The 19,716-nt window shown below is 45.6% G+C and overlaps 1 protein-coding gene across 4 annotated transcripts in view; it reads left to right on the forward strand.

The window, feature by feature from the left end:
• CAMTA1 (calmodulin binding transcription activator 1) overlaps nucleotides 1–17,710 on the forward strand; it is a 181,723-nt gene extending 164,013 nt beyond the window's left edge. For all 4 annotated transcript variants that reach the window (XM_065649842.1, XM_065649843.1, XM_065649844.1 and 1 more), the window contains 7 exons: nucleotides 311–834; nucleotides 1,985–2,172; nucleotides 2,580–2,826; nucleotides 3,205–3,276; nucleotides 5,878–6,071; nucleotides 6,269–6,343; nucleotides 17,558–17,710. In XM_065649842.1, coding sequence (XP_065505914.1) covers nucleotides 311–834; nucleotides 1,985–2,172; nucleotides 2,580–2,826; nucleotides 3,205–3,276; nucleotides 5,878–6,071; nucleotides 6,269–6,343; nucleotides 17,558–17,621 — 1,364 coding nt within the window. In that variant the 3' untranslated portion in view covers nucleotides 17,622–17,710. The remainder of the gene's footprint in view (nucleotides 1–310; nucleotides 835–1,984; nucleotides 2,173–2,579; nucleotides 2,827–3,204; nucleotides 3,277–5,877; nucleotides 6,072–6,268; nucleotides 6,344–17,557) is intronic.
• The last annotated feature ends 2,006 nt before the right edge of the window (nucleotides 17,711–19,716 follow it).

The following is a 19,716-nucleotide window of genomic DNA, read 5'->3' on the forward strand; positions in this document are numbered from 1 at the left end:
TGGCACATGCCACATGTAGCCCTGCTGTCCATGCTCAATTCTGTTCTTGTGAGCTCTCTGTCATGCGCTCCATGCACTTGCATAAGTATCGGGAAGAGGAGTGCATGCCTTCTTTAGAAAGATGTGCATCTTAAGAGTGGTTGGGGTAGTATGCTCCCCAGGTGATAGTTACTCTCTTTGCACACACTGTCGCATGTCCTAGAGTTTGGCACAAACTTCTGCCTGCAGCTCTGTGGTAGAAGCTGTCATCGTTCTACAGCCATCATGGGTTGCGTGTTTCTGTTTTGACCATTGTTCTGTCCATTTCCAGAGCTGAGACGACCAAGATCAGAACCTTCCAGTTACTACAGTAGCGAGACTCAGAAAGATTACCCTGCACCCAAAAAACATAAGCTGAGCCCTGAATACTTTCAAGCCCGGCCAGAAAAGCTGCTTTCCACTGCGCTGAGCCTGGAGCAGCCAAGCGTCAGGAAGCAGAACTCCAGCTCCAAGCAACCTGCCACCGAGACAATCAGCGCCAGTGAAGGGATAAGGGACTATGGCCGGGACCTCTCCCAGCACATCCCAGAAGCTACTGGGTACCGAGGCTCTGGCAGCCAAGCAGGCATCAAATGGAGCCCAAAAGACATTTATATTGGTGTGAGCACAGTGCAGGTGGCGGGGGGCCAGAAGGGGACTGTGCTGGGGAAGGACACGGTGGCGCATCGGCTGCGCCAGCGAGAGCAGATGAACGTGCTGATGATGGCTGACAGGGAGATGGTGGATGCAGAGCTCCTGTCCTACCAGGACAGCACTGGGGATGAGGACTGCTTGCACCACATGGATGACTTGCAGGTGAGTGTACCGCAGCACCAATTCAGCAGGCTCAGAGAATGTGCTGGCCGCGCAGAGGAGCCCAACTGTGAGAAACTTCTGTGGAACCTTTAGAGACTCTGAATTGTGCTTTGTGAGAGGAGGCAGCCAGACGGTCAGTTTATACTTTCTTCCGCTTCAAAGGGCTTTCAGCTCAAATACAAAGGCTGGTGGTTTAGCATTTAGGCTCATGCACTGGCATCCACTTCAGCAGTGTACAGAACGCACAAAGTTGTTTGCAATTTAGCAAGGAAAAGGAAGAAGCAGAGCCTCCTGGTCATGTGAGTGAATGAGACTGAGTTGGCCCCATAGTCCTTCAGGAACTGGGAAGCAGTCCCTACAAAGACAAGGTGACCTGAGAAAGGCAGCGCCGTAGTTGCAGGCCAAGCTGCTGCGCTTGGAAGGGCAAGGAGAGAAGGGTGGAGAAGGGGAGAGACAGTAGGTTTGGGGAAGGAAAAATCCCACCAGATATGGAATAGAGGACATAAAAACACAGCAGAAGCAGGTCAGACAGGTGAGTAGTCAGGGGGGGAAGGACACTGTGTTTGGTCTTCTGAGCAAAAAGAGTAATGGGAGCACAGCCTATGTGCACTGCCTTGGCATCTCTAAATATTCTTGTATTGATGGCAAAACACGGATGCAGCAGATCTTTGCAAAGCAAGCACTGTTTTCTGTTCTCTGTATTCAAAATTCCTGTGAACCTTGGTGAGTGGGGAGATATGGTTCAGAAGGATTCCTGACAAAGCTGTGGGGTTTTAACTACTCTTGATGTGCCTTTATTGTCCTGTCATGCTCTGCTGTGCGTCTCAGTGAAAGAATAGCAAGATCACTTTTCCCTTGGCAACACGGTAGTAGTGACATAAACCTTTCACCAGATCTCTTAGGCTTCCTGTACACTGCAGGAAAAAGAGGTCTGGGGAATATGAAAACCTGCAGTGCTTTTTCAGAAGAGACAGAATAGCAAATGAGCTTTGGTTAATGAATTTCTCTCCAGTGCGGAGACAAATAGTAGACTCCAGCTGCCATGAGTTTGGGGAAGATGGGGCAGGCTGTCTAAAGTTGGACTGTAGCATGCAAGCATGAGGCTCCTGCTGCCAAGTGGCAAAAGTTGTCTCTCCTCTCCCCCTACCAGGTGAACATGATGACGCTTGCAGAGCACATTATTGAAGCTACGCCTGACAGGATCAAGCGGGAGAATTTTGTGCCAATGGAGTCGCCGCTGGTGGAGAGGACAGAGGCTGCTGCCATGAGCACCACGATGAGCTGGCTGGCCAGTTACCTCGCTGACGTTGACCATCTGCCGAGCGCGGCGCAGATGAGGTCAGTGAGAGCCGTGGAGCTGCTCTGGGGTTTTGAGCCATCTGAATGCTGGGCAGCATGCACTCATTCTTTAGCCTGGAGATGCCATTTCTCAGTGGGATTCAGTGCTGATGTTCCAAGCCCAGCCACACTCTCATGGTCAAACATGTCGTTGCCAGCACAACTACAAATCATGGAGGAATTGGGAGTGCATGTGGTGGGAGGGGAAAGTGGCCACAAGGTCTGACTCGTGACTTCTCTTCCAGTGCCAAGTCTGTGCAGTGCAGCACAGGCAGCCGCTCAGGAGTGTGGGATGTTGCTTGGAGAGAGGGAGGGGAGTATGAGCTCAGAAATGTTGTATTCCTTGTCTGTGATGCCAGCTGAGGTGCTTGGTGAGCCAATAATTCCTACTGTGATTGGTATTTCAGAAGTCTGTATAGTGAACCCCTGACCCCTTCTTCGAACACCAGCTTGAGCCCCGCAGGCTCACCAATCAGTGAAATAGCTTTTGAGAAACCCAGCCTTCCCTCGGCAGCCGACTGGTCTGAATTCCTGAGTGCATCCACCAGCGAGAAGGTAGAAAATGAGTTTGCACAGTTAACTCTGTCTGATCATGAGCAGAGAGAACTCTATGAAGCTGCCAAACTTGTCCAGACAGCATTCAGGAAATACAAGGTACGTACCCAAAACTTCCTTGTTAGGTGTGAGAGAGTATAGTGTGTTAGAAAACAAAATGTGGGTAACACCCACTCCTGGGACAAAAATACAGTTTGTGCCAGAACAACACTCACAAAGTGTATCCTCAAAATATAACCCTGAGGTTCTGGTTAGTTGCCTGTTTGGTGTAAAGATTCATTTTGAGGGTTTGTTCGTTATGTGAATTGACAGTAGAGACATCTCCAGGAAATGCCTGGACCTGAGGGGGACTGGGTAGCACTGATGGCAGAGACCGAGAAGCAGGTGCCCTGCGTGCTGCTGTGAGCCACTTCACAGCGTCTGTCCTGGCTTTTGGTGCACTCTGACTACTTATTGCTTCTCTCCTTCTCCGCGTAGGGTCGTCCTCTCCGGGAACAGCAAGAGGTGGCCGCCGCTGTTATTCAGCGTTGCTACCGAAAATACAAACAGGTAAACAAAGAAGTGACATTTTTATGAAACACACATGAAGTGCTGTGAACACAGCCCTTTGTAATGGGAATTATCCTGCTGTTCCTCTTGTATGCTTTTTCAGCATGCAGTAATGAAATACCCTGCTCAGGCAAAATTGAAAAGGGAAGAAGATTCATGTCCTGAATGTCCATTTTGGAGGGAATCCTTGAAAGAGGATTTTGTTTGTGATGATTCCTGCATTTTTGCTATGAGCCAGAGGGCAGTGATGTATTCCATATTGGCCTTTGTGCATGCTATAGCCTGGTGAGACTATTCTCTGACTAGTTGCTTGCCAAATTTCATTGTGAAATTGAAGTTGGTTTTGCCTTTGATAAAGGCGAAGATAAAAACCAGGTTGTTTTATTTTGCACATATTAAACTTTTAAACTATGGCAAGTCGTGTGTTTTAGCTTGATGTGAGTCGTTCCAGGACTGAGACTGTTCTCCAGCCAGAGTCCGGAGAAATGCTTTTAGGCTGAGTTCTCAACCCCAGAAAAAGAAGATACTTTTTGGATTTTGGTTGTTTCTTTTCTCTCTTGTGGAGGCTGGAGCCCACATCCCTCTTTTCACTATACCCTGCTAGACTCAAGCTTTCTGATGCCTGGCGACATGTTGCGTAAAGTGAAAGGCAAGATGCCTGTTGCTCTTTTACAACCTTCAAAAATATATATTGGGGAAGCCTTTCTAGCGTTAGGTGACTGCATCATAATTCACATTCAACCTGTCATACAGCTGTCATTCTGGAATGATGCTTCTTGTAATAGGGAAGCTTAATTCCTTTTGAAAACTGCTTGACAAACTGCTTTGCCTTGGATTCTGGAATCGCTTCTTTTTGAAAGAAGATGATTTATTTGGGGTTTTTTTGATTTTTTTCATTCTTTATTTGCAGAACTAACATTAACTATGTATTTTTCTGTTTCTCCCTAAGCTTACTTGGATAGCCTTGAAGGTAATACCAATACAAACACTATTTTGGAAACAATTCCCCGTGGGTCACAAACTTTCATATTCAGTATAAACCAGGAGAACCTGGTGTTTAGAGAAATGTTTTAATAGTATCCACTAATAAATACTTGTGGTTGAGAAATCGCTGACAAACCAAACCTTATGGGAGATACATACGGGCTGTTGTACCAGCATGTCAACACAGTAGTACAACTGGAAAGGGGGAAAAAAAAAAAAAGCAGTCTTCTGCTTCAACACATAATCCTGTACGCAGGATGGGCTGAGTTGCGGGAGGGTTTTGAAGCAGTTTCCAGAGGACAAGCTTTACTTTGCTGCTCTTTGCCTTGGCGTTCGGGGAGCGCAGGAGAACATTGGTCACCCCCATGCAGCCGGTGTCCTCTGCATTCTGCCTGCAAAGCACTTTGAGCCTTCACCTCTGAAATACCTGTGCCCTGAGTTCCTAAGGCTGCCATCTCATGGACGTTGCTGCTCATACTGGAGGCGCAGCTGTTGATGCCAGTCTTAAATTGTTCACGGACAGTAATTTTCTACTGTAAAGATGAATTTCCCAGCTGTGCAACATCTTGCTCTCATCAGATATGAGAATCAGCTGAGCTCCTCTCAGAGCTACCCAGGAGCAAGGCATCTCCTCCCGGAGGAGCCTTATTTCTATGTTACAGTGCTGTGTTGCTGAGATCAGCACAGGCTTATGACTAGATTTGAACAGTCATAGCTCACATCACGGTTTCTATTTGAACCCTTCTATTCAGGGGTTTGTAACTCAGCCACAGAAGTCCCATCTGGGCTAAAAATTTGAATGAAAACCATTATCAGCCCATGAGAGGACATGTTTAAAATGTCTCATTTAAAACCATAATCTGATCCATTTAATAATGTTGAAAAGAAAACAAACAGCAACCAAAAAAAAAAAAAGCAAAATTTAACTGCACCTAATGACTACTTCAATTCCAAAAAGTGAAATTTGGTAAATGGTGGTCTGTGATGATATTGAAGGGATGATGTTGGGAGGGTTGGTTGTTTGCTTTTTGGGTTTTTTTCCCCAACAGACAGGAAAGTTTCTTTGAGATATATTAGAGCATTACTCTGTACAGGGCAGTGGTTGCTATTTCTGTGTCTCATCTGTCTGAAAGTGAGCAGAAGTGAACGTCCTGTACTTTGTTGTGAGATTTCTGCATGCAAGAGAAACAGTCCCTCTCAGTGTAGCCAGTGGGTTTAACACAGACCCACCGCAGTACGAATCTGAAGCAGTGTAAACACAACTCAGGAGAAGCTCCAGTTGTTCCAAAGTTGTTCGTAAGTCTGGAACAGCTGGATCGGGTCATCAGCATGTATATGTCGAGCCTCTGCTAGCTAGGTGTGAAACAAAACCAGTCCTGTCAAACTGTTCCAGGGGCAGCAAAACAGGCAGTTGCTTTCTTGGTGCAGACCAGGTTCTGCACTCACCTCACGGTTGCTCGGTTAGCTCTCACCCTGTCTTCACGCAGTTCCCCATCAGTGAGTAGAGACTCATTTGCTTCTCGTCATACCTTGGTGGCACAAGAGTCTTTCATCATAGGAACCTGCTTCTTGCTGGTTTTATTGGAATGCCTCAGCTTCTCTTTGTTTCCCTTGTAGTATGCACTTTACAAAAAGATGACGCAAGCTGCCATTCTTATCCAGAGCAAATTCCGAAGTTATTATGAGCAGAAAAAATTCCAGCAGAGCCGACGAGCTGCAATGCTGATCCAGCAGTACTATCGCAGCTACAAAGAATGTGGGAAGAGGAGGCAAAACCGCCGGGCAGCCACCATCGTACAGCAGAAACTTAGGTGAGCTGTTGGGATGTTAGGTGCTACCAGGACCATTATGTAAATTGTTTTTACACTCATTGGGGCTGTGCTGTAATTTACAGACAAAGGCCAGTGGGAAAAGGACAGTGGTTCATTGGGTAATTATTCTTGCATTTAGTATTATTCTCCCCAGTTTTGCCTACACTTCAGCGTTTGGGTTTTTTTTGTGTGTTTAGAAGCAGTCTGCTTACCAAGAAGCAGGATCAAGCTGCTCGAAAGATTATGCGGTTTTTGCGACGCTGCCGCCACAGGTACGACACTATCTTTTGGTATCTGCCCTTCATTAGAGCAGTGCAACAGTATTCAAGTGTGTCAGGAATGAGTGCAATGCGAAGGATAAGAGAATCGGCTCACTACAGATTTTTTTTAATCAAATAATGAAGCGCAGCGGATTCCAAGTTATACTGACAAAAAGGAAATCTCTAACTTAGGACCGTTGCTGAAAAAGAATCATACTCAGCTCCATTGCTGATGTGGTAAAGCAGCTCAGGTTGCGTTGGGTGAACACAGAATCAGGAAACTTAGAGCAAAGCAAGGCACGTAACTTTAGAAGTTGAACTTGAGGAGATCTGAAAAAAACCCTTAATGAATCATAGCTCCAGCTTGTAAGTGCTGCACGAAGCATTCATGGTATGTGGGAAAGCACAAAATGTGACAACATCTGGTGTAAGCTGGAAATGCCTTTAGTTTGGTCACAGGATCATTTGGTAAACTCTCATCAAATACGGGTTCTTTATAATGTGGATAAAGGGGAATGTGCGAACAGAGCAGCAGACGAGTTAGTTCCCGTCAGCCACTCCACAGTCCTCAGGGTGCTGGGAGTGCAGGCACAGACATGGAAGGTGAATCATCTCCTGCACAGGTTTGCACCGTGCTCACGGTGGCGGCGAGCGCCGCCATGAGTGCTCTGCTACATGCAGGGCGTTTGGGTAGAGTTGTCAGTGAAAGGATCCCTTATGCAATCAGGTTGCAAACTGGAACTTTGCCTAGACGAAAGTGATTTCAGATGATTCTGATTCTGCTCCCTCCATTCTCACCACACATGCATTTCATCCACTCCAGAGCTGGTCAGACCTGATGCATTTTGAAGCATGTCTGACTCAGCCCAGTGATGTTTGAACAAGGAGAGCTCTAAGAGGCGGAGACCATGTGATAAACTTGATTTGTAGAAACAGGCTCAGTCCTTTCTGTAGGATTTCAGAGCTGCAGTTTGCAGGTCAGTGTGGCTTGTGTTGTAGAAGGGCGTCTTAGCTGCAGGTTCAGTGTGAAGTAACGTGTGGACAAGAAAGAGGGCTTTATAGTTTCCAGGCCAATTCCAAACACACGTGATACGGTCACAGTTGTTCATGAAGAGGCAGAAGTGGCTTCTTGCTCTGAGCAGGGCACGTGGAAGAAACCAAAAGGTTTATTTTGCTGTATTTGCTGGGCAGCACGTCCCGCTGAAGCAGGCGGAGGCTCAAGAACTTCTGTATCCTCTCTGATCTGCTTGAGATCCAGGCGGTCCCTGGGGAAGCCACGTGCCCATTTCCATCTGGGGGATCCTGGGGGTCGTCACCCTGCCAGAGACTCTTGCAGCCAACGCTCACACACAAGCCCAGAGAAACCTCACGACTGGCTGCATCCCCGGCTCTCCCACCAGTGTCCAGGACGCGCTATGCACTTCACCACGCTCAGTGAAGTCTCCAGCAGTCAAGTAACTTAGGCTCTCCAGGGCTGAAGTTGCCCGTGGTTCCAGCAGTTTTTCCTGTCTTCAGCTCATTGCCTTCCTCTTTATCAGCATCTCCCGTTTCCTTTGGAGAGCAAGGCCCTACTCATATGCATCGCTGAAGTTTGCAGCAAGAGCCTTCCCTTTGCCTGTAGCCTTCTCTCTTCAGCAGCGTGGTCACCGCTGCTGCACACCTCTGAGAAACCAATTTAGGTCCCAGGTACTTAGAGACAAGAGATAAAAGCGAGGTGCAGGGGGAGTCCGCTGTCAGTAGGCTCACTGTCTTATGTCACAGTGCGCAGTACTTGAATTTCTGCAGCAGTGCAGTCCTGTCTGTGTCAACAGGCACTTTGTTCGCAGTTGCCGTTACTTGGGAGTTCATCTGTGGTTCTTGGCTAGGATGCAACAAACGCTTGCTTCAGCATCTCAGCTGACTCTGATCCACTTGCTTCCCCATCCGAGGGGGAGACCCGCGTGCTTTCCCGGGTGCAGCAGTATCCTGGTGAGACCACCGGTGTTCGTTCCTTCCCAGGTTGGCTCTGCAGGCCCTTCCTGAGCTGCCCTCTTCATGGGGACTGCACACCAGGGTACCATGCGGAAGATGAGGGAATTGCTCCCTTCTTGTCTGATCATCTTCAAGCTTTCTGAATCGTTTGTGTCTTAATAATTACATTTATTCCTCACTGCTTGACTTTTCTTGCTTACCTCTTTCTAAGTACAGAGTAATAAAACTTCGGATGTTAAATTAGTTTAAAACCACCTCTAAAAAAGCCTCCTCGTTATATCCATTTGGTTTACCGTGCATCCTATGTAAGGCTCAGACAGGACACAGCTGATGATGATGTGACTGGTACATGGGCCAACAGCCCCACGCACTGTTCAGGAGTCCTGCTTGTTGGAATCCCATCGTGGACTCCTCTTGAAATGCATAAAATTAGCACACTGCTGCTATAAACAAGAAAGTCCCAGGCTCCATAAAGAAATACCTCAGCCATCCAAGCTCCTGAAATCCAGGGACAAGCCATAACAACTAACATCTAATGTTATTTAATGCCATGTAGTGTAAAAATGGCACTATGGAATCACTTGGTAAACCTCAGTGCCTTGTCAGTGTAACGGATGGAAATGACAGATATTTTTGGAAAATCTGAGGGAGTGAGAGAAAAGGGAGCGTGCACAAACGCATCAAAGAAACAAGATCTTGTAGCAGATTTCTCTCAGCCGATAGAGGTGGGGATGAGGCTGTCAAAGCCACTTGCAGTCTGTCACAAGGATAGTGAGCTAAGTGAAAAGGCAGTAAATTCTTGAAGTCCAGAAATTCAACCTTAAAAAAAATGAAACCCTTTAACCTAGGTTTTTGTCCACAAGCAGATTCTATTGCTCAGCCAATTAATAACTCTTACTAAGAGCTTATTCTGTAGTGTTTAGGCAAGATTTGCTCAGGCTTTCCCCAGAAACCATCTGGTTGGTTGTTTTTTCCCTATTTTAAATTGATCAAAGTCTACTTTAAGCCAATTATGAGAACTCTGCTAGCACTCAGAACAGCTGAAATGGTGGTCTTGTCCTATTTTGCGTATTAGCTTTTTGGCCTAAAGCCACAGTAGCGCCTGAATCCTGTCAGTTCGAGGATCCAGGGTGTGTAGGCATGTTGGTCTTGTGTTTTCTGATCTCCTGAACTTAGCATTTGTTGCCTGATCAGATGGTATTCCAGACGTTTTGAGAAGAGTTAATGAGAGAGGTTCTGCAGTTGGAGCTCTCTTAGTAATGGATGTGTAGACGTTGATGAAAATCAGAAAAGAAATGTAAGTTTTGGTCAAGTGTATTCTTAGAGAAGAGATTTGAGCTCTAGTAGCTGAATATTATCTGGTGTCATGGAGACTGAAGTGGTCATTCATCAGCAGCAGTCATTCTGACAGTCAGATGTGTTGTTTGGTTTTGACTTTGGAAAAAAATATTTATCCATCTTTTGTCATTCTCAAAAATCTGGTGAAAAACATGCATCAGCCATAACGTGGTATCACCATGACTTGTCCCACAAGTGTTGTTTGTTGAGAACGAGGAACAGAAGCTCCCTGGCTCACAGGAGAGCTTCGCCCGTCATTGGTTGGCACTTGACCAACCTTCAGCCTGAACTTGCCCTTGCACCTCCTGCGAGCTGAGCTGTCCTGGCACGGCGTCCTGGCTGAGGCAGGGTCAAGGCTTGGTGTATTTCATGGTTTTGGAAAGACTCCGCCTACGTGGTGATCCCCAGATATGACACATCTAGATCTGCAAGGCAATCTGAGAGCTCCAAGTGGGTTTGTGTTTGTTGAGCTGAATCTGTATGTGGTCCATACAGTCAGCTCTCACTGGGAGGTAACCTCCTATTTCATGTTCTTTCTCCTTTTCTTAGGAAAATTTTACTCTTCTGAGAGGTATCTACAGCATTCCTAGGCTGTGGTCATGATCTGCAGTGTTATTTATGGAGTAGCGTTTGGAATGAGGTAGCAAAGAGGCGATCACTGCAGGGGAAGGCAGAATGCAGCTATAAGTGCCACGGGGGTGACAGTGCTGGGTTTCCTCTACTGGCCTATTATGTCCTGCCCTAAAACACCTGAACATGGGACTGCTTTTTCCTGGGAAGGAGGAGGGGTCCAGCAGGCAGGACTGGGAAGGGTTCTTTCTCTCCAGCCAAGCAGAAGTGTTGTCTCATCCCCAAAGTGAATCTCTTGGTAAGGTACGGTTATTGCCATGTGTATGCTAATAGCTCTTTGGTATTGTTTTGCAATCTGAAGCCCACTGGTGGACCATAGGCTGTACAAAAGGGTGAGTGTAGCTGCCTGCTAGCCAGGTCCTCTCTTCCATTTTAAATATTTTTGCTTTCTGCTTGCTTGCATGAGGCTGCAGCCAAGATACGCCAGTAAGTTTCACCTCCATTAATTATATAAAACAGAACTCTGTATAAACTAACCCTACTGCAATGACTAACACTGCTGCTTTTACAACAGGAGAGAGCTCTGCAGTAGATGTTACCAGTGCATGAATATGTGAAAAAGGACATGTATATTCATCATGGGCATGCTTAGGCGGCGTTGTCGGTGGGGTATTTTTTTCAGTATCCAAAATGGCTGTTGGTAGATTTTGGAACTCGATGGGGTCTGCACTCACGCTCAATGAGTGACAATGTCCTTTGTCACGGGGCTGGATTGTAGAAGCTGCAGTGCAGATGCAGCCCACTCTAGATGGGTCTCTATTTCTGCCTAAGCCAGAGAGCAGCAGAAGAGCCCTTGACACTGTGGTTTACTTCCTAAGGCGGTTAAGTACCAATGCTTGTCTTCTAGAAGGTGGTCTTTGGTAAGTTACACATCACCTTACTAGGGCCAGCTTTTCCACAGCTGCCTCTCTCAGCTGCTAATCTACGTAGTGGGAAAGAGAACAAAAAACCTGAAATGGAGATGCTGTAACTGTGTTACAGTAAGTGCCAAGTAAGCTTCTGTCGGGAGTCTCGTTCTCAGCATGAGCAGAGTCCCCTCGCCGTTGTGCCGGGTGCCGGCAGCGGCTGGTCTGCAGCGGCAGCGGGGGGAATGCGCCGAGGGTTCCCCCAGCAGGACACGTCCCTGCGCCAGCAGAGAACGCTGCTGCGGCTGCGGGACTGCTCCGTGTCGTCTTGCATTTGCAAGGTTGCAGGACAGCAGGGTGTCAAAAACTGCAGTCGGAAATAACACCATTTTTGTGCTTATTACTGCAAACCTGCCCCTGAGGGCAGCTCTGGAGATGCCACATGGTGATTCTGCTCTGGTGCAGCTGACAGGCTGCTCATCGCATTGCAGGAAAAAAAGCTTTTGCACTTTAAGGCTTTGTGTATGTGACAGTATGTAAGAAATCAGCAGGAAGCAGATTCTGGAGGTTTAGTAGCATTTGCAGGTTCTGCCTTAGATGGCAAGTGATGTGGGATTGATCAGGAGATTGGAGAGTTCTCTGCTTGTCTGGAAAAAGTTTGCTGTGAACTATCACAAAATATATCAGTTGCTGTTCTGCCCAAGTAAGTTTGTTACAGAAAATGATTCTTTTTTGCTTGGTGTTCTGATAGCAACTTCTGTGCGTATGCTGTTGGCATGCACACACATCAGAAGGGTGTTTCTGGGCCTTCTGATGTGCACAATCTGACGTGTCCGTATGTACTGAAGGAATGCCAGCAAACACGTCTCTAATACACAAATCTGATGTGTTCTGTACACTGACACCACACTTCTGTGGCCTGCGTGTGCAGATAAGTAATCACAGTGTTTGTCTCCATGTTTCAGTTTGAAAATATCTTTTCAAATTGACTTCCTAACTTTCTCAGAATTTACTTGGGTTACATTACACTGGGATCAGTAAAGAGAGAGAGGCGGCAGATTTTGTTGTCCAACTTGTGCGAGACAAAACTTGCTGTCTTTCTGCAGTAGAAATTAAAAGACTTTCGAGGGGAAAAAAAAATACCCCATTCCTGTTGCCTTTAAGTAATAACTTTCATCTCGGGGGGGAATACCCTCCAGTGGACAGGTGGCGGCTGGTCACAGTGCCTGTTGCACAGTCGTTTCCCTGCTCATGGATTAAAGCATCTGCTGTAGCCTCCTGTGAGAGCTTTTCTCAGAGTCCAGAGCCGGGACACGCACAGGGATTCGTGCTGCCAGACCCTCTCTGCCGTGCACGTGCAGCGGGGCTGGAGCGGGGAGCGAGGCTCAGCCGACAGCTCTGCTGCAGTGAGACTGGGTCCTGTCCGGGGCAGAACGAGTTCCCTTGTTATCTGTGATCATGAGTAATAAAGAATATATTCATTCACAGCATTTTTCATTTAAAAATAGATCCCTTTTACCCCCACCTCGTCCGTTTCTTACGGTTCAGTTAAATGCTGCTCTCCAGTTTGGGGAGTGTGCATCTAACACCTGAAGTCAATTCCTCCGGTAAGTACAACTTTATTTCATACCTGAATAAAATACACCTACTATATTTTGTTGTTCTCTGCATACCCTTCTCTCTCTTAGCGTTTCAGCTACAAACCCTTCCCAGGACTTGTATTTTTTGTGTGTTTCTAATATGTGCTATGCAGCGGCTATTGCCTTTAAGTATCCAGTTTCTTACATCTCTTAGTAAGATTGAGAATGGGGGAAAATTTTAAGGGATGAAAAAGTCCCATTTGTTTGAGTTCAGGACAATGTGAGAAAATGTCGTATTGGGATATGCATCACTGTACCTGCAACAAAATTTTTCCAAGTAATTTATTTTTTCATTTACCTCTTGCAGGGGCTGAATGTATTTGGAGCTCACATGTGTGTGTTAAATTGCAGACTGCATGCACTGAGGTGTCATTCTTATTGGGCCTTTCTGTCTTTTTTGTTTTGCTGCCCAAATGAGATATCTGGAAAAAGGCAAGAGCTCCCTTTTCTTAAATGTCCCACAGGCCATTTCAGCTCTCAGAGCAACAGGTAACTCGCCAGACAGCCTTCTCTGGCTCCTGCACCCTGTCCTTTGCTGATCTTCAGCATTCCGATTCATTGAGCATTTCCCTGGCTGGGCATTATGGAGTAAATTTGATGAAGCAGCTTTGTGTTACGCTTTACCCATGAAGCCATCGTTCGCTGTAACTTTTTTGGAGTAGGCGTAATTCATTTGCTGAAACACTCCCATACAAGACCGGGGAGAGGAGCTGCCGCTAGCTGCTGGGGCTGCTGCTTTCTACATCGCTTCAGCACGTAACGATGCAACCTCCTGTACGGTGTCCGAGTAAGTAACACACTCAAAGGGCAGGAGCTTCGTCTGGCCGGAGCCATCTGGGAACCGGGACAGAGCTCCCGACTGTCAGGGTTCAACGCTTGTGGTTGAAATCATCATCTTGTCCCTTTCTACGCGTCAGCAGCACGGCTGCGATCCAGGCACCTTGTCAGTGGTCATCTCTATTGCACGTGCTTTTTCCGTCCATCTGCTCTTCAGCAATTGCTGAGGCAATGACTTTGTACGTTAGCGGTGCTAACCATCTAGAGGAAATGTTACTTGAGAAGGTTTTCGTTGAAGGCTTCATCAGTGCAAAAACAAATCTACAGTCCTTGTAGTTCTGTGCGCGGTTTCCGTAGCTGCTGCGGTAGGATTGTACTTCTTGTCTGGAGTCTTGCCGCAGCCCGTTACCTGTTCTGGTGCCACCCCGGCTTGCAGCCACGCGTCCCTTGATCTGTGCTCAGCTCCTGCCCACGCAGCAGAGGCACCTCCAGCAGTGACCCCACAGTGCCCGCAGAGCCCTGGAGAGGCTGATGCTCCATCCCTCAGCACGTGGCCTGCAGGTGTTGCTTGCTCTCAGCACTCTCATTTCTTCTGTTATTTGAAAAAAAAAAATAACTGTAAGTCTACCAAACCAGATTGAAACGTCTTCTCTAAGAACATTCTTTCTGCTGCACCATTCTATAAATTCTAGTAGTCGTCTTTTTTGTAGAGCAGCTTATTAATGCTTGTAGCTGCAAATGGCACGTATTTAGAGAGTTTATTACACTGAGCATTAATGAAGAGGAAATCCCAGCCCCACGCTCATGTTGAGACTTTATATTGTTGTAACAAAATCAAAGTACCACTGAGTCAGGTACTTACTTGAAAAGAAGTGTTAAATGGGGACTAAAAGGCTGCAGTACAGACTATCCAATAAGGAATTAATTGGCTGAGGATAGTTAGGTTTTAGGTTCTCTTGATGAAGCAATTCAGAGGCTTGTTTAAGAACAGTTATTTTAAATTATCAAATCAATGGATTACCTTGGTCTGGTATCTAGCTTGGTGCGTGCGCTGGCTCTGGCACTTCACGTTAGGCCCAGGCGGGGACGTAGCAGTGTGTTCGCAGCAGCTCCGTGGTCTGGCCAGGGACGTACTTGGTCATCGGTGGCAGTTGCAGGGACTTCAGGTCGGTTGTTGGTGGCAGCTGGAGGGACTTCAGGTCCGCTCTGGCCCTGCAGGTCCCCAGCCGAGCAGGAGATCTCCTCTGGCCTCCTGGCGCGGGCTCTGCTGCCCGAGGAGACGCTGTCAGCCGCAGGTCATCCCTGCCGGGTGGTGAGTTACGCAGAGAAAGGCCTCGGAGTACAGACGTGCACTCCCATTTTTAATGTAACGCATGCATACTTACGTATGCTGAACACAGAGGGTAGTTTAATAAAAACAAAAGTGGTTGCTTAATAAATTTGGATGGTCATCATCTCAAAGCTTAAGTTTTTAAATGCTGTGGAATGCAGGGTTTGTTTTAAGCCATTATATACTAAACAGCATCTTTCAATAACATACCCATGACAAATTTCAAAGTCTGTAACTTTGCTGTAGGGAAATCATGTACTAGTATGTGCTTGTGTTTTTAAGCAGTAATTATCATTGCACTTGCAACGTTCTTATAAGCCTGAAAATCTGTCAACCACTGTAAAGTACACTTGACCAAGGAAAGTGTTGCATATTTCTGAACAGGATCTGTACTAGTGCAAATGTTGGGTGCTGCAGTAATTAACTTCCATTGGCATGTGTGTTGCAGTTAAACAGATAAAACAGGTCTGCACCAGTACAGATATTGCATGCTGTAGGTTAAAGTTTGCAGCAGAGCATGTCTTGCATTCCTCCAGCAAAAGTGCTTTGTTAGTGTAGTCCTTGCATGTCGAAGTGCTCAACTAAGGTATAGCATGTCTCAGTGAAAGAGCCACCAGCTTATCTAATGTGCATGTTCTCAGCAAAAGATTTATAATAACAGGTTAATTTTATGTTACAGTACTGAAGTGCAACAGAAAACACTTGGAAGTTGCACTGCAAATCATGCATTAGTAGATGGTATCCTGAACCTTGTAAATCTAAGTTGCCTGGTGCACAGAGGCACGCTGCATTTCTCTAGCACAGCGGTGATCTTGGCACTCACCTTCTGCTTCTGAACAGTGCAGTAATAGAAACTTCAGTAATAATTTCAAGGCAGTGGCTGCTTTTCTGCTGCAAGAAAAAGAAGGAAAACTAAATCTACTGCAGACAGACAGTTTGACAGTTGTGAGCGTTTTCAGTTCACTGAACCAGTCCTCCTGTGTTTCCTATATGAGAAGATGAACCGGACTGAGCCAGCAGGTAGCACCGTAGCATGTCAGCCCCGCTCCCCCGATGTCAGCAGGGTCTGTTGGACACCAGCTTGTGCAGAGCCATAACTTCCCAGTATAAAATGTCTCTGTAAGTTGTTGTGGGCCTTTCGGCTCCGCACCGCACTGCCCGGGTGGGACCTGGGAACTGGCGGTGCTGCTCTGCCCTCCCCAGCTGCAGCCTGGGGACCGGGGCACTTGGTGGCACCCGGGAGCAGGACGTCGAGGCCCCTGTGCCGGACTTGCATCCCGGCAGAGGGTCGTGCGTCCTCGGGCTCCCAAAACGGCACGTGCATTTGGACTAGCAGAACCCTCTGTCTTGCCAGACATGATATTCTCAGGCAGTCAGGTGAAATTCTGGTAATTAGCAGAGGTTTGATCTGCATGTTGGTTAGTGCAATTTATTCCTTGGCTCCTGTATCCCCTAGTTTCACAAAAAAAAGAAAGCCTTTGAGTCAGCTAAAACAGAGTTAAAAGCAGCCAGTTCCCTTTGACTGTGATTCTGAGTAATAGTACATGCAGAAAAATGAAGAAATAATAAAACGGAAGTGTGTTAGTGGAGGTCAGTTCGTAGCGTTCATCGTGTCCTGCAATTACAAGGCTGGTGTGAGAGCCAAAAGAGGACGTGTGAGCGGGGGCCTGCACACAGAAGCTACAAACTGGTGTTGCTGCTCTTTAGCTCTCCCTTTATCTTTTGCTACCTCTGTTTACTTGGGCTTTGTTAAAGTCGTTTGCTCTTATTATAGTTGGATTCTGTTACACAGACTTGCAACTCTGACACAATTCTTTGTACCATACCTTTCTTACTTGTCCTTCCAAGTTTTTGCTACATCCGTTGGGCGCGTACCTGCTTTGCTAAATCACCTGAATTTAGGCTGCGTTCTGCTCCTCGCGGCAGCAGAGGAAGGGCAGGGGGAGGCAGGTGGCACAGGGCTGGTGCTGCGGAAAGGAGCTCCCTGCAGAAGGAGGCAGAGCCTGCGGGTTTGGGGCAGCGGGGACGTCCCTGTCACCAGGTTTGGCTCCTTTGCCCGGAGCCTTGGCTGTCGCACAGCCAGGCTATCAGCCTGCTGCTCCTTTGGCACCAATGCAGAATTCTGCTTCATTTGATGGGATTGAAACGATTCCCTTCATCCTTTTAGTTTAATTTGTAGTTATTTCAGCTTTCAGTGATGATTTAGTTCTTATGCTGACAAGTGCTAGAAGAGGTAACGTATCACATGCATTTTCAGGAGTTGAGAACTAAAGCATCAGGCCACATCTAGAGAAAGCGACTCTTCCATTAGGTTTCTCCTCCTTGGCACACAGTGTCCTGCACTGCTGGCCAGGAAAAAACATGACGCTTCTGCCCACAACATGCTAGAAAATACAAAAAACCCCAAGCGACAAGGTGGGCTAGTACCAGAAGGAAGTCCAGCAGGAGTTACAAGAAACAGGAAAAGCAGCAGCTGGGAAGACGCCAGCCTTTCCAGATGGGTTTAGTCTGGGATTTCTAGTGCCTGTCCTTGTGCTGCCAACTGCTGACGGTGTGAGGAACGTGTCACCCTTGGGTTGTTTCTCCAGAGGCTGGGTCTTTGCATGGGAGGTTAGAGTGAGAAATCACTTTGATTTTTCTATCTCGAAAGAGGTTTGCAATAGAAGTGTTATATAGCTCCTCTTTGTTTTTTCAGAGTGAAAGAATTGAAAAAGGCCAAGGAACTTGAAGATACGCAGCAGCATCCCGTAGCAATGTGACATTGCTTTTCAGACTGTTTTCATTTTCTGTTTTTAGCAGAGACATGCAACAACAACAAAAATACTCGCTGCAGTTCTGGGAACACCAGCTGCAGGATTTTAACAGTAATGTTTTGGTCATTGCATTTGCACTTTCATGGAGAACTTTTAATTTGTTCAGCAAGACATCTTGGAACTCAATCTTCTGTTGTTGGATCATGGGGAAAACAAAAGACACCAGGAGGAAATTGTGAGTTGCTTCATTCTCCAAGAAGGAAGAAGCGATTAATTATCCTTTTAATATAGGGCTGTATTAAACAACATGTGGAACTGTACAAATACTATACCAAAAATCTTGTTAAGAGAAGGTGGGAATGCACAAGCAACACAAGAATGCTGTTCCTGCACCTGTCAGTCATCTCCAAGAACCGAAGCTTTGGGAGTCGCGGTGGAGGGGCTTAGACCAGCCCATCGTTGTTGGGTCCATGCATCCTCATTTCCCTCGCACCTCTGTCCTTCATGGTTTAGTTCAATCTCTACAGCACACTTAATGCAACTTTTTAACTCTGCAGGTTTTTAATACATCCCGGGGGAACTTACAGAAGGGGTTGGTGTACGAGATAAACGGGTAACGCGTGAGGAACCGAGAGAGCAGCTTCAGCGAGTTTCACAAAGTTTTTTTGGTGTTTTAACTAGAACCTGCAAACATATCAGTTGTCATGTACGTTCTCTCATATTCAGCACTTTATTTTCTAGCCTTACTTTCATGTACTATGGTTTTAATTTAAGTTCGTAAAATAATTTGTGAAATGTAGCTTTTTATCTTGAGTACTTGTCAAACCTCTTGTCGTTTTGCAGAGTCACACACATTATGTTGCCTGGACATTTTATAACCACCTAAAGATCAGAGTGGTGCTGCATTCTGGCCAGTAAATTGCTTATTTTGGCTACTTCATCAAAATCTGGGCAGTTTCTGTATATATAGAAGGTAGAAATGGAAAATGAGAAATATTTGAAAGGGAATATATTGATTAATTACTAAATATTTTATTCACAAAGGGTCAATAACTTGGCAAGATAAAATTATTATTTGTATAGTTTTGTCTGAATGAACGAGAAGAGTGTGGATGTATTGTTTGTACATATTGTATATATTAAAACAAAGAGATATGTGCATGAACTCAAGAAAAAGAAATGAACAAAGCAAAGCATTAGTGGCTATGGTCTGTAAAATGAAACAAAAACTTTATTTCACTATAAGAAACTTTATTTTAAATGTTCTTTAGAAGAACATTTTTGCTAAAGCATGACTAAATGGCAAAAAAGAGCTACTGTATTTAGACTTAGGAAAAAAAAAGGCAGAGCAACATTACTTTAAGAAAAAAAAAAGAAAAAAAAAAAAAGGATATGTTTACATTTGATTTTGGCTACCAGGAGTTCAGTTTGGTTGGATTTAATTTATTTATTCCTTCCTTGGTTTTTTTACCCGTCTTTTTTTTTTTTTTTTTTTTTTGCCAATGGTGCCAAGTAATGTGAATGCTAATATCGCTTAAGAAAATTAAGTTACTTTTGCAAAGCAGATAATCATAAGAGTACAAAAGCCGTATCTAGCTTAACACCATACACTCACTCCAATAAAGAACACTTAGAATGAACATAAAATGAGAAAAAAAAAAAAAGAAATAGTATGAAAGTAGAAAATATGTTTCACATTTTCATATCTCCTGCTGGAAGTCAGAAAATGTAATAAAAATTGCACAAAAAAAATAATTTTAAAAAAAAGTAAAACTTAAAAAAAAAAGATGCAAACTGATCTCGTAGGGGTGTCATGGTATATTGCTATTTCCACATAGTGAGGAGCCAAAGAAATTAGGTTTTTTAAAAATTGAACTACTAATTTAAAACTGTCACAAATTCTCGACAACGGGAACCAGGTTCTGATCTGTATTACACAGGAATGTAAGGGAAGGAGCTCCAGAGTCCGTGTCGTTGCTGCAGGCGATGTCCGTGTGTCTGAGATCAGAAACTGCTCCCGCAGGTTTGTTTCGTTTGTGGCGGTTTAAAATTTCTGAAGAGACTGGTATAAATTTGAGATTGTCAGTTTTGGAATAGTTGT

This window comes from Caloenas nicobarica, chromosome 22 (genome assembly GCF_036013445.1).
Source record: "Caloenas nicobarica isolate bCalNic1 chromosome 22, bCalNic1.hap1, whole genome shotgun sequence".
NCBI lineage: Eukaryota > Metazoa > Chordata > Aves > Columbiformes > Columbidae > Caloenas > Caloenas nicobarica.